Source organism: Primulina tabacum, chromosome 2 (assembly GCF_025594145.1).
Source record: "Primulina tabacum isolate GXHZ01 chromosome 2, ASM2559414v2, whole genome shotgun sequence".
Taxonomy (NCBI): domain Eukaryota; kingdom Viridiplantae; phylum Streptophyta; class Magnoliopsida; order Lamiales; family Gesneriaceae; genus Primulina; species Primulina tabacum.
Genome location: NC_134551.1, coordinates 46,635,773 through 46,648,563, shown reverse-complemented (window position 1 = coordinate 46,648,563; position 12,791 = coordinate 46,635,773). Strand labels below are relative to the sequence as shown.

Genomic DNA, 12,791 nt, shown 5'->3' with positions numbered 1-12,791 from the left:
CATTTTGAATAAAATCCAGATTTTGATTAATAAGTTGCTTGATTAGTAATTTATGTTCTTATAATTTATTTTCTCATTTTGATGGTTTTATTTAAAATATTATCTTTTAGGAAACCTCGTTTTTCTTGCACCAAAACAATAAAAAAATTAAAAAGGAAAGGCAAAACGTGTATAAAACACTCGACCAAAGAGCGGTAGAGTCAACACGCTGAAAGATTTCATTTTCTGATCTTTAAATCACCGTGGTGATTCGTCCATGCTAGGCCGAGGTTAATCACCGAAAATCTTTAGGAGCTTACTTCGGTCCCAATCACTGCTCCTGGCCAGGTTTCATTTCCAAGTTTTTATTTTTGATTTTCCATTTCTTATATCGATGTCTGCATCTTTTAACGGATTTGTCAAGGGAAGCCCGTTTCAGTCACAGGATTACATTTTCAGTATTTTTAGAAAAAATCCGTTCAGAAATCTGGAATATTGACCCCATTTTCGTTTTCTACCAGCAAAAGAAATGGGTGGGTGTTTCAGCAAGAACAAATATACAAACCCCGATACCAATGGCTATAGATCAGGAAGAACAGCAAACACAGCATACCAGCAAAGCCACCAAGATCATCAAAAACCATCAACCCACTATACCCCCCAGCCGCATCCGCATCCGCATCCGCAGCCGCAGCCCGAGAAGCACCACCACCAGCAACAATCCGAGAGGCTCCACCACCAGCAATCGCAACCCCAAAACCAGATTCAAAAATTAGAGCCGAATAACATTTTAGGAAAGCCCTTTGAGGATGTCAAGTCAAAATTCAACGTAGGTAAAGAATTGGGTAGGGGTCAATTTGGGGTAACTTATTCTTGTACTGAGATTGGCTCTGGGCATCCATATGCCTGCAAGTCAATATTGAAGAGGAAACTTGTGAGTAAGAATGATAAGGAAGATATGAAGAGGGAGGTTCATATAATGCAGCACTTGAGTGGGCAGCCTAATATAGTGGAATTCAAGGGTGCTTATGAGGATAGAATGTCTGTGCATCTAGTAATGGAGCTTTGTGGTGGAGGGGAGCTTTTCGATAAGATTATTGCTCAGGGGCATTATTCTGAGAGCTTAGCCGCTGATCTTTGTAGGCAGATTGTGAATGTTGTGCACCATTGCCATTTTATGGGTGTGATGCATAGGGATCTCAAACCTGAGAATTTCTTGCTCTCAAGTAAGGATACAAACGCAAGGTTGAAAGCAACAGATTTCGGGCTCTCTGTTTTTATTGAAGAAGGTGTGTATTTTTCTTGCTTGTGGTGCTAAACGTATATCTCTTCCTTAGTGGTGACAATCATGTCAGTTGAGCATATCACTGTATGAGCCCTGCCTTGTGCTACATGTCTAGCCTTTGATGAATAGTTATTTGGATTTCAGTAAATAAATAAAGTTAAACATTAGGAAACAGTTTTAGCATTTCTGAAAGAAGCGTTTGAATGGTTAAGCTCATCTATGAGTATTTACCTTCCCGCCTCTTCATGAATTGCATTTTGAGCTCATTTGTGATGGCTTATCTTTGCATCTCTTCATGGATTGCGATTAGAGTCATGACCTCTGGCTATGATTCATATGAACGCTAAAGGGGGGAAATCTATTCACATCCAAATCTTGGTACAGTTTCTGCTATCTTAAGAAAAAGCTATAGGACTGTCACAAATCACTGTATTGGTTGGTTTGATATTCATAACGCCATGTAGAATGAATAATCTATCATCGATCCTATTTAAAACCCAAAGCTACAGTTTTCGTCTTTATCCCCATCTCTCATAGTTCAGAAAATGTAAATCTAGAAAAAGTTGGAAAGGTAAAGGACTGTGGATGGCACTATCAGAGGGACATGCTGAAAGAAAAGTGGTGGAGGAACCCAATCCCTTACATTTTATATCTTCATCTTCTACTCCTTCGACATGCCATTTGCATTTTTTGAAAAAAAAAAAAGAAATATCTTGGCCATTGAAAGCATGTGCACCCATAAAATATGTCATAGGTTTTCCTCTTCTCAAAAAAAAAAAAGTATTTGAACCAGAAAGGATATCAAAAGCTAATGAGAACAAGTAAATTGTCTATGAAGAACACATAACAATCATTCAAAAATCCTAAGGAATAAAAGATTTGAATGTCCTTGTTTACATGTTAATGGCATAATAGAATCAATTGGATGAAATCATGAAAGGGGGAGAGGAAACTAATGAATATTGGAAAGATGATTAAGTGTAAAATTTGTGATTAGAAGAAGTTTTTAGTGAGGGTCTAATAGTCAATATGTTTCAAGAATTGAATTCACATTTTCATTAATCCAATCAACCAAACTCATTAATAGTTATGTCACATTATTACTATCATACAAAATTATATTGTTTATCTTCCGATGAACTTGGTTATCTTATCAAGCCAGCGAAACACATTCTCAGTGTTAATGCAAGTTACATGGTATAAAACTTTGACTGATGAGAACCATCACTTCTTTTTTTAGTGTATGATTCTTCGGTTTTCCAATCAAAGTATATCTTTCCGGGGTTGGTTAACATTTCGAAATTAGTGCATTTGTGTGTTTAAAAATGCACAAATTATGGTTAACAGGACTACCTGAGACCGAGAAAGAAAATGAAAAGGGTCAAGAAGGGAGAAAATGTATTTGTGGCTTCTTATTGTCAGTGTCCTGTTGAATTATGGTTAACGGAAGACCAACAGGAAGAATGAAAAGGGTCAAGAAAGTTAATGGAAAGGCACATCATGGCATAGGGCATAGTAAGAAAATTTTGGATTAGTTTTGGGGAATGGGAGTCCGATATTGTCAAAGAGTGCTTCCAAATGCCTGTGGAAAGCAATCAAAGCATTATAAGATATATTCAAGGATAATGTCAGATGGAAGTTTGAGATAAATGTAGATTTAAGGTCGTGGAAGGATGATTAGGTAGGGGGTAAGATTTTTTTCAAGTAGGTTTGCCAATGCTTTCCAATTATCATCATCTCATGATAGCCCTATATCTGATTTTGTTTGGGTCCATGATAGCTTTTCTGTAAGTTGGAATCTTCATTCTAGGAAGGAAGTTCTTTTAATAAAAGATGAAGAAGTGGAGTTCTTATTAGAGCATTCTAGTTTGTATGAAGTTGAGTGATTGAAGGGTTTGGTCGTTGGAGAGTTTATGCACATTCTCTTAAAAATCTCTTTTTTTTTTCTTTTTTTTTTCTCTCTATTTGATTGATGATCCAACTTTATTACCTTATGAGTTATTAATTCTAGTTTGGAAATCTTCAATTCCTTCGAACTTACAAGTACTTAATTGGATTTTATCACTTAATAAATTGAATGCTTATAATGTACTACAGTGGAAAAAACCTCTCGGTGTCCTCGAGCTGGTTTGTATTATACAGAGATGGCGATGAATCTAAATATCACATTTTTACAATCTTATGGATTCGTTACATCAATGTGGTAAGAACTTGATGAAATTCGGGTTTCAATGAGTGTGACAGGAGAAAATAACGTTATAGTGGGAAGGAAGAAATCCAAAAATTCTGGAAGATACTGATAATATCATTTTTCTGGGAATTTTGGAAAGAAAAGAAACCAACAGATTATTGAAGGATTACATGATGAGATATCTCAACTGTGGGCAAAAACAGAAATTGGTCGCACTTTAAGCACAGGAGAGAAAGATTTCAATATTTTCATTTAGTTCCTTAGTAAAATTGTATGGCAACTTATATTAGCTTAAGTCAATGCTGATATTATTCTTGTCAAGATTAGGCATTCAATTGGTTTGTTCATTTGTCTTTTCAAAACAATGGATGAATGTCTTATCCTTTGTTTGTACATTTTAATTTATCAATAAATTTTGTTTCTTATGCCAAAAAAGAAAAAATTTTACATAAGCATTTCTTTTGTATGGTCTTTAATAAAATTTCATGCCTTGCATCAATTAATTTCAGTAAAACTATTTAGCTGGCATTTCAGTGACTTCTTGTATTTTCTGCATTAATAACTAGCAATATCATAAATAACTTTCAGGAAAGATTTATCGCGACATAGTTGGCAGTGCATATTATGTTGCTCCTGAAGTGTTGCGGCGAAGCTACGGGAAGGAAATAGATATATGGAGTGCTGGTGTTATTTTGTACATCCTCCTCAGTGGTGTGCCTCCATTTTGGGCTGGTAAAACCAATCTTGATTTATGTGTACACATTTTGCGCGTCAGTTCCTTTCTAAATGATTCTTTGATTTATATGCGGCAGAAACTGAAAAGGGCATATTTGATGCTATTTTGAAAGAAGAAGTTGATTTTGACAGCCAGCCATGGCCTTCCATATCCTCCAGTGCCAAAGATCTTGTTCGAAAAATGCTGACAAAGGATCCAGTAAAAAGAATTACCTCTACTCAAGTACTTGGTATATCTAATATTCAATATTATAATCGACACTTGAACTAAACTCTTTTGTTAAAGAACGTTCATTCGTTTTATAATGACCTTCAATTCATCTTTAACTTAAAACAATCATTGTACTGATTTTCCAGAGCACCCTTGGATTAAGGGGCAAGCCCCTGACAAGCCAATCAATAGTGCGGTTCTTTCCAGAATGAAGCAGTTCAGGGCAATGAATAAGCTTAAAAAACTTGCACTAAAGGTAAACCTTTCTTCTGTTTTCACTTTGGATAAACATTCTGCAAACTGGAAAGTTAGAGTGATCAAATTTTTAAAGAATCTTGCTCTTTATGCCGCCAAATATGTACAGTGTTAAATTGTTTGAATACGCTGCATTCTGTAAGATGCTCAATTTTCAATCTTTTAAATTTCTTGAACAAATATATCACATCACTATTTGTCATAATCACTTGATATATCTCAGAAAGACATTGTTTCTGTTCGTTCTGGTACGATTCACCATTTTCTTCTGCATGTATGGCTGTTAGTTCTGTGATGTTAATATTCGGCAGAACTCAGAAGATACAATCACAGAATGAAAAAGGTTGACTAAGAACAAGGCCAAAACAGATGGATTTTGGTTATTAAGTGTAACACCCTCTCGACTCAATTAATAAAAATCACAGCGGAACTCTAAATAAAAATTTTGCTTGAAGGGAGGAAGGATTTAAAATACATTTCAATGTACAATCAAAAGTATATACATGATCCATAAAATGTTGCACCAAAATACAAAATATTATTTTGATCATGTATAGCAAAATATCTTCTTCCTTCCATCTTCTATGCATATGACATCGGCTCCAATCAACGTCCTGGTCCGTCGCTCTTATCTGCATCACATGAAATATCTGGAATGAGTTATAAAACTCAGCAAGTGGAACTCTTACATAACAAGCTATACATATCATACTATGTAAAACATGATTTTGAAATCATTAAATACCATCAACTCTGAAACATGAATATCATAGTATGAATAACAATAACAATGGTATTTCTCTTTTCTCTGTTGGATTGATATCTAGATAGTATCTCTGTCTCTGTACCTATATCCCATCGATATAAATCGATTACTCTGTCGGGATATAAGCCTATGGCCGTTGATCAACTAATTGCATGCAATCTCTGACTATGTATCTATCAATCCAATAAATCATTTAAACTCTCTCTTTGGTATTAAATCAAACACTTTGAAGACTCTTTTCTCTTGTATTCCCTTTTTCACAATTGAGACATAAAATGCCTCCATAATATACAACAAAGTGTATCAATACATATCACGAATCAAATGAAGGGAATAGCACATTAAAACCATTGAAACACCATACATATATTATCATGTGAGCACAAGGAATGAAATTCCACTTACAACCAATAGAACCCTTGAATATAATCTCTTGGTACACAACCTACAACAATAAACCATGTATTGCACCATTATCATCTCAATAATCACAAACTCATACCATTAAATCCATAAAACCAACACAATCCACAAACACAATATTTCTCCCCACCACCAAAATCCAAAGAATAACTAAACCAAAAGCTTACCTTAGCTCATTGAACTCAAAAGAACCTTACTCACACTTCAATAATCCAACAATAAGCTTGAATCAAAGAAAGGAAAGAAAGAAATGTAGGAACCCTAGTCTCCCTTGAGCTGCAAACCGAGAAATGAGAAGAGAAATGAGGAAATAATGAGTCAACTCTTGTATTATATCACTTAAAACCAAAAACACGTTTTTACTGTTCACAGACCGCGGGTGCGCTGCCTTCTTCACAGCGGGTGCGGTGTGCCTTCGGCACCTCATCCAAAAATTTGAAACTGTGGACCGCGGGTGCACTACATTTTGGAGTGCGGGTGCACTCTGGACACCTCGGGTGCACTGAAAAATAGAGTGCGGGTGCACTCTCCTCTGAACCAACAATAAACTTTTGCAACTAAATTCGAATCGCAACGTCGCTTCTCCTCATAATTCGGCAACACTCAACAAGAAAGTTGCACCTCTAAATCATATCTAACCACCCCAATTGGCCTCATACCAATTGGCTCAACATACAAATTACCATGAATAAAATCGCAACGACGCTACAATAAAACCACACATCAACTATAAACAACAATACTATAAACCATACATCAAGATTCTAAACATCTAAACCATGCTTAAACTTAACCAAATAGTCCATAAACATACGAAATCTAAAACCTTACCGTTCACCAAGCTTGGATATTACAATTTGCTGGAATAAATGCAGGTTATTGCGGAAAGCTTGTCGGAAGAAGAAATCAAAGGTCTTAAAGCAATGTTCACTAATATGGACACAGATAAGAGTGGTACCATCACCTACGAAGAATTGAAAACGGGATTGGCTCGGCTCGGATCAAAACTGTCTGAAGCCGAAGTAAAACAACTTATGGAAGCGGTAATTAGCACGTCATTAAGTAGAGAATTTTATTGGGCATTATGCAGTTTGATTACAACTTTTCATTTTAACAATTCAAGCTATTGATATCAGGCTGATGTCGATGGTAATGGGACGATAGACTACATTGAATTTATCACTGCCACGATGCACAGGCATAAGCTTGAAAGAGATGAACATCTGTTTAGTGCATTTCAGTTTTTCGACAAAGATAGCAGTGGGTAAGTTTATCTTTTTTCTTTTCGCTAAATGCGGCATAGTTCTCTTGAATACTTGGTGAGATTCCAAATTGAAATAAAATAATTAAATTCAGGGTGGTTTTTTTTAAATCACCAAGCTTGATTATGCTAGTTCAACGTTTTTAAATTTGACACGAGTTGTTTTGGTGATCAATTATCTAGATATCACTTTCATAAAAGCTCTAGTTCATGGGGGATAACTCGGCCAAGGTTTTGAATTTTTTTCGACACGGCTCCTCACATATAACAGTATAAGCATGAGATTGTGAATATATATTTGTAATCATTGATAAAAGGTAGACATGTAAGTTCTGGGGCATTTGTTGCCAAATGCCTAGAAATAAGCACCAAAGACCAATTTTATGAAACGGTTTTCTTTTTCTAAACAATGCCAATACTGTGGCCGGAAGTTTGAAGGATGTATGTGCCTGTTTATATCTATTGCTTTTGGTGCACCAATGGTTTTGGACTTGTGACTCCTGATTATGAAACTCTGTTATAAACCATTTTTTTCACAAGTCTGAGCTCTTGGAAGATGACTCAATGATTCTTTCAAAGATAATTACCTCAAGCACTACTGTCAAGAAATATAATCATTTTATTTTTCTTATTAACGTCAGCTATATCACGAGAGATGAACTGGAAAGTGCTATGAAGGAGTACGGCTTGGGGGACGAGGCCACCATCAAGGAAATAATCTCAGAGGTGGACACAGATAATGTATGTACATCCAACTTGTATTAAGATATCATACAGCTTTATAGCCCCTTGGGATTACACAAGGCGTTTTTTACATGCTTACATGTTATAGGATGGACGAATCAACTATGAGGAGTTCTGTGCAATGATGAGAAGTGGAATGCAGCAACCTGCGAAGCTGTTTTAGAGCACATGTTTTAAGCAGGATGTTCTCTAACACGTGAGAGAGTTCTGCTTATGAAGATATTGAAATGTATTGGTTCCCCATTGGATCATCTCATATATTTTAATTTCTTCGAATCGAGTATGGTTTTGTGAGGCTTCTCAAGTTCAAGATTGTTTGTAATTGTCGAGTTAATGCACGAATTATCCAGATTTAGAATTAATACTTATCTCAAAGACCTTGAGGAAATAGATTTAGATAAAATTTATTTCTCGTTTCATGGACCTCAAGCAATACTCCTATTGGGAATGTGCATTTGAAGGAAATATTTAGCTTGTAAGGTCAAACACATACTGACATTCATATAAGCCGGCAACGCCAAACAATCACCTTCTGTATATTTGAGTAGCTGAATATGGTCAAATATCAATAAATCTTCACCGAACAATAATTTTTTTCTATAGTCTCTCACAAACACAAAAAATGTTGTTGCACTCTATGAGCCTTCAAGTGTTTTCGGATGCAATTCGGTGCAAAGCATTAAAAATCTAGGAAAAAATATATATATATATATAATCAGAATTAAATATTTCATATTTGACACTAATATATGATTTTTGAATATCCAAACATGAATAACAATTTTGATATTAATGAAATATTTTTTCCGGATGAAAATTCATTATAAAATTTTGGAAAACTGCTATTAATATAAGAAATTCTATTACTAAATGTTTCAAATCTGACACTAATATATGTTTTCTGAGTACCCGAAAATATATAACAAATTTTGTTATTAATGACACGTCTTTTTTCGGATGAAAATTCGGTACAACATTAAAAATCTAACATTGAAAATTTGATATTGATATATGATATTTGAGTATAAAATGTTTCAAATCTGACATCAACATATGATTTTTGAGTACCCAAACATATATAACAAATTTTTGTATTAATGACCTATGTTTTTTTTTTTTGAATGAAAATTTGTACAAAATATAAAAATGTGATACTAATATATGATATATGAACGTACAAACAAATGCAAAAAATATCGATATTAATATAATTGTACCAATTTTGTACTCAAAATTTTATTTTTATATCAAATTTAAAACAATATGTTATACGATATCACATATATGTTCCAGATTTTCAATATTTTGTATTCAATTTCATGTGAAAAATAATTGTGAACCCTAAGAATGTTACCGAAAAAATTTTGATCCAACAGAAATTGAATGCTGTTGAGGATTTAAAAACAAATCTCCCTCGTACTCTCTCTTGGCACACACATATACAACCAACCATATTTGCTAATGTGGAGGAATCTTATCCTCGCATCATCAACTTTCATAAAATCATTCCCTTTCAGTGAGGGGGCCCTTTATTTTTTCCTTGTCAAGCTTTATTTTCTTTATGAAAACAAGGTCACTTTCAAACAAACTCTAGAGTTCAAGAACCAAAAGAACAAGCATGATTCTTGCTTCTGAAAATTCAACATACATTACTAACACATAGCAAGCAGCCAAATATCCTACACATCCACCAGCTTCAATCCTTACAACAATTCCACACAACCATTTTCCATATGAACTCCATACACCGAAAAACAACCTGCAGTACAAAGAAACAGATCGACAATTGAAATTGGCCAGTGGCCATCACAACCTTCTTCTTGCCACAAACAGAAGAGAAGCTGTCTTATTTGTCACTTACACTCCTCACTCTTTCAATGGAGCTTATTGGCAAGATTGCATTGTTTTCTGATTTCACCCTTTGTGCCTGTGAGAGGGTTGTTCTCAGACAGAATGGTGATGGCTCTAGCGAACTCTGAGAAGAAGTAATCTTGACTTTTGGCCATTTTCTTGACGAAGGGCTTGGTTCTCTTGTCCGTGGCTAGTTGGTGATCCACAATCAACAGGCCCTTGTTGTCCAATATGTTTCTGTAGTAATTGTTGTCGAGCTTCATTGGCGTGCCACGATCGTTTCTCACGTACTGCACGGCCTTAGGATCCGGGATTGCATCGGGACACTTGTAGAGCATGTGCTGAACATGATCAGGGTTCAGTGCTGGATCCACCTCCGGGTATAGACGGTGAACCAGCTTCACACAGTGGGTTCTGCCTACACTGTGAGAGCCTGTAACATGACAATTACCATCAAATTTGTTGTCTAACTGATAAAAATTTACTTTCTGTGACGTGGGGTTTATTCAAAAGATCATACTTCTCTTGATAATTGGTGGATCTATGATAAAATTATAGTTATTTGACAATGATGATTAATGCTTGAATGTAAATGAATTCCAGGTGGATAAAATTGTAGATCAGTACCAAGTAAAGCAACTAGTCCAGGGGTATCAATTCCAATACTAGCAAAACGCTCAAGTACAACAGTCAAGCTCTCATTGTGATCTGGCAAGTACTGTTCAAGTATATCTGCTCGGCTTTTCCTACCATCTCTTCTTCCAGTTTTAAGGGGAATGTATGGACCTCCAACCTGTCCAAAAACAAAAAAGAAAAAAATTTATATAAAAAAAAGAATTACAAATCAGTGTCCGTGGTAAAACACCAAATTGGGTAGATCCACAAATAGAGGCACTTAAAAACTGGAAACTTCCATTAACCAAAACATGATACATCAACCATTTTAGCATAAGAATGTAAAGAAAGGACAAGAATTTGAGTCAGAAACTCAGGAAGGCGGTGTTCGCCAAAATTTGGGAAATTCTAAAACAAGTGAATATCCGAGAACTTATGTCGAGTTTTCCAGCGTACTAAAACATGGATATTCAAGAAAATGAAAAGAAGAGAGCACAAACTTACAGAAGCAATGCCATCTCTAGCGGACAAAACAAGAATATCCGCGCACGAAACAACACCAGGGCATTCCCTCTCTAGAGCCTCCTTAATAGTCTCAAGATACCTGAAATTCCTCATCCCGAAACTCCTATCTGTCTCCTTTTCAGACAAAACCCTCCTCGTTGAATCCAGCAATAAAGATGCATCACACGACTGCAACACAAAAAAAAAAAACAGCATAAAAAAACAGATCGATCTATAAGCCTAAAATATCTCTAAAACAAACCCGTAAAATTACCTCAACGAAACAGTCATGGAAAATGTTCCTAAGCCAGGAAAACGCAGTGTTCTTATGGCGTTTGTACAGCAATCTGACTTGTTCTTTGATGATATCTTCAGCTTGAGGGCAAGAGTCCTTGTAGTAGTTGATCACAAGGCCTGGATCTTCACTTTCTGCAGAAGCAGAGAGGGATGCAAGGTAGAGGGTTGCAAGGAAGAAGAGGGCTTTGGAAATGGAAGCCATTGCTGCACTTTGCAAAGGTCACTGGCCTCGAGCTCTCTTATATCACTTGGCTTCTTGCTTAAACAATGGGGAGAGAGGCAGAATTTTTCTCTTTTTCTTTTTCTTTTTCTTTTTTTTCTTTTTTAATTTAAAATAAGATCTAAAATTATGATTTGGATCGTCGACTGCTTTTTCTTTTTTAATTTAAAATAAGAGCTAGAATAATAATTTAGATCTTATGTTATAATTGATTTATCTACATTGTGTGAGATCTATAAATGATCAAATATTGTGTTTTCAACCATGGAGGATCCAAACCCCTAGAATTATGCTTGAATTGGTAACAACTTGGACTTTTCTGATCCGAAGAGTTTTAAAATTATTTTGATGCAGATTCCTTTGGCCTTATTTGAGCAAGCATTACCATTTCCCACTTCCCACTTCTTTTTACCTACTAAGGGTAAATTTTAAGATAAACCAACAACTTAGATTCATTCTCTATTAACATAACTTATGATAAGATTTAGTTTTAGCTTTTTAGATCCACATGTTTTATAGTTTTAGCTTCTTGATCTTTTTGAGTAAAAAATAGGCATGTATGGTTGAAATTTGGCTTAAATATATAAATTTTGGGTCTCGATAAATTTTAATCGACTATATAATTTACCATATATGTAAGATACGTGAATTAAAACATCAAACAGGTAGTCAATGCCCCAATTTGGTAACCACTTGGTATACAGTAAATATCACAACACTTGCATTAGCAACCTTAATCTATACTTCTATACAATCCATAAATATGTGAGTTTGAATTATGAATTTACTTAGTTACCCTTTCACTCGCCATTACTTCATTAATGTTTTACTTAGTTATCCTTTTACTTACCATTACTTCATTAATGTTTTATTTATTTATTTATTTAGGTGACTCTACTATCATGTGAGTTTGAATTATGAATTTATTTAGTTATCATTTCACTCACCATTACTTCATTAATGTTTTATTTATTTAGGTGAGATATGAATTTGAATTGTTAATTTACTTAGTTACAATTTCACTCACCATTACTTCATTAATGTTTTATTTATTTATTTATTTATGTGACTTTTCAATTTTCTGATCTAAAGATTGATATTGAAAATAAAAATAATTTTATTTCATTATTTTAGCTGAATGGACGACAAATATTACACACACATTAATATGATACTTTATTTTATTTTTAATTTCATAAATTGTGATATTTAATTAATGTCTTAATACACATATCAAACTTCAGAAAATGTCATTCTTTTTGGTACTTTTCCAATTAAAATAGATATTGAGAGCATGCAGATTCTATATACTCTTTTGCAAATTTTTCTAATATTTTTGACCGATTATTCTCATTTACATATATTTGAAATTTGTGTTAATGTTATGTACAATGATCAAGAAAGATTGAAGTTGGATTCAAAATCCAGAAAGTGCATCTTCTTGGGTTATACTG

General features: G+C 34.6%; 2 protein-coding genes across 2 annotated transcripts; one reads left to right on the top strand and one right to left on the bottom strand.

The window, feature by feature from the left end:
* Positions 1–294: 294 nt before the first annotated feature.
* Positions 295–8,273, top strand: LOC142532901 (calcium-dependent protein kinase 2-like). The gene is made up of 8 exons (XM_075639446.1): positions 295–1,268; positions 4,044–4,187; positions 4,268–4,420; positions 4,548–4,657; positions 6,721–6,888; positions 6,982–7,109; positions 7,748–7,847; positions 7,939–8,273. The coding sequence occupies exons 1-8, from the start codon at positions 509–511 to the stop codon at positions 8,011–8,013; spliced, it is 1,638 nt and encodes a 545-aa protein (XP_075495561.1). The 5' UTR covers positions 295–508; the 3' UTR covers positions 8,014–8,273.
* A 1,173-nt stretch (positions 8,274–9,446) lies between these two features.
* LOC142532893 (peroxidase 42-like) lies at positions 9,447–11,403 on the bottom strand. Its single transcript, XM_075639434.1, has 4 exons — positions 11,095–11,403; positions 10,821–11,009; positions 10,329–10,494; positions 9,447–10,134 (listed from the first exon to the last, which is right to left on the bottom strand). Exons 1-4 carry the CDS (start codon positions 11,317–11,319, stop codon positions 9,725–9,727), a joined length of 990 nt encoding a protein of 329 aa, XP_075495549.1. The 5' UTR covers positions 11,320–11,403; the 3' UTR covers positions 9,447–9,724.
* Positions 11,404–12,791: the final 1,388 nt, after the last annotated feature.

Excerpts from the sequence above, each read along its gene's own strand:
- LOC142532901 (XM_075639446.1), top strand. The coding sequence starts at position 509 with ATGGGTGGGTGTTTCAGCAAGAACAAATATACAAACCCCGATACCAAT. Across the intron at positions 4,421-4,547 it reads TACCTCTACTCAAGTACTTG|AGCACCCTTGGATTAAGGGG; the intron begins GTATATCTAATA and ends CTGATTTTCCAG. Across the intron at positions 6,889-6,981 it reads TAAAACAACTTATGGAAGCG|GCTGATGTCGATGGTAATGG; the intron begins GTAATTAGCACG and ends TATTGATATCAG.
- LOC142532893 (XM_075639434.1), bottom strand. The coding sequence starts at position 11,319 with ATGGCTTCCATTTCCAAAGCCCTCTTCTTCCTTGCAACCCTCTACCTT. Across the intron at positions 11,010-11,094 it reads TCCATGACTGTTTCGTTGAG|TCGTGTGATGCATCTTTATT; the intron begins GTAATTTTACGG and ends TTTGTGTTGCAG. Across the intron at positions 10,495-10,820 it reads CTAGAGATGGCATTGCTTCT|GTTGGAGGTCCATACATTCC; the intron begins GTAAGTTTGTGC and ends GTTTTTGGACAG.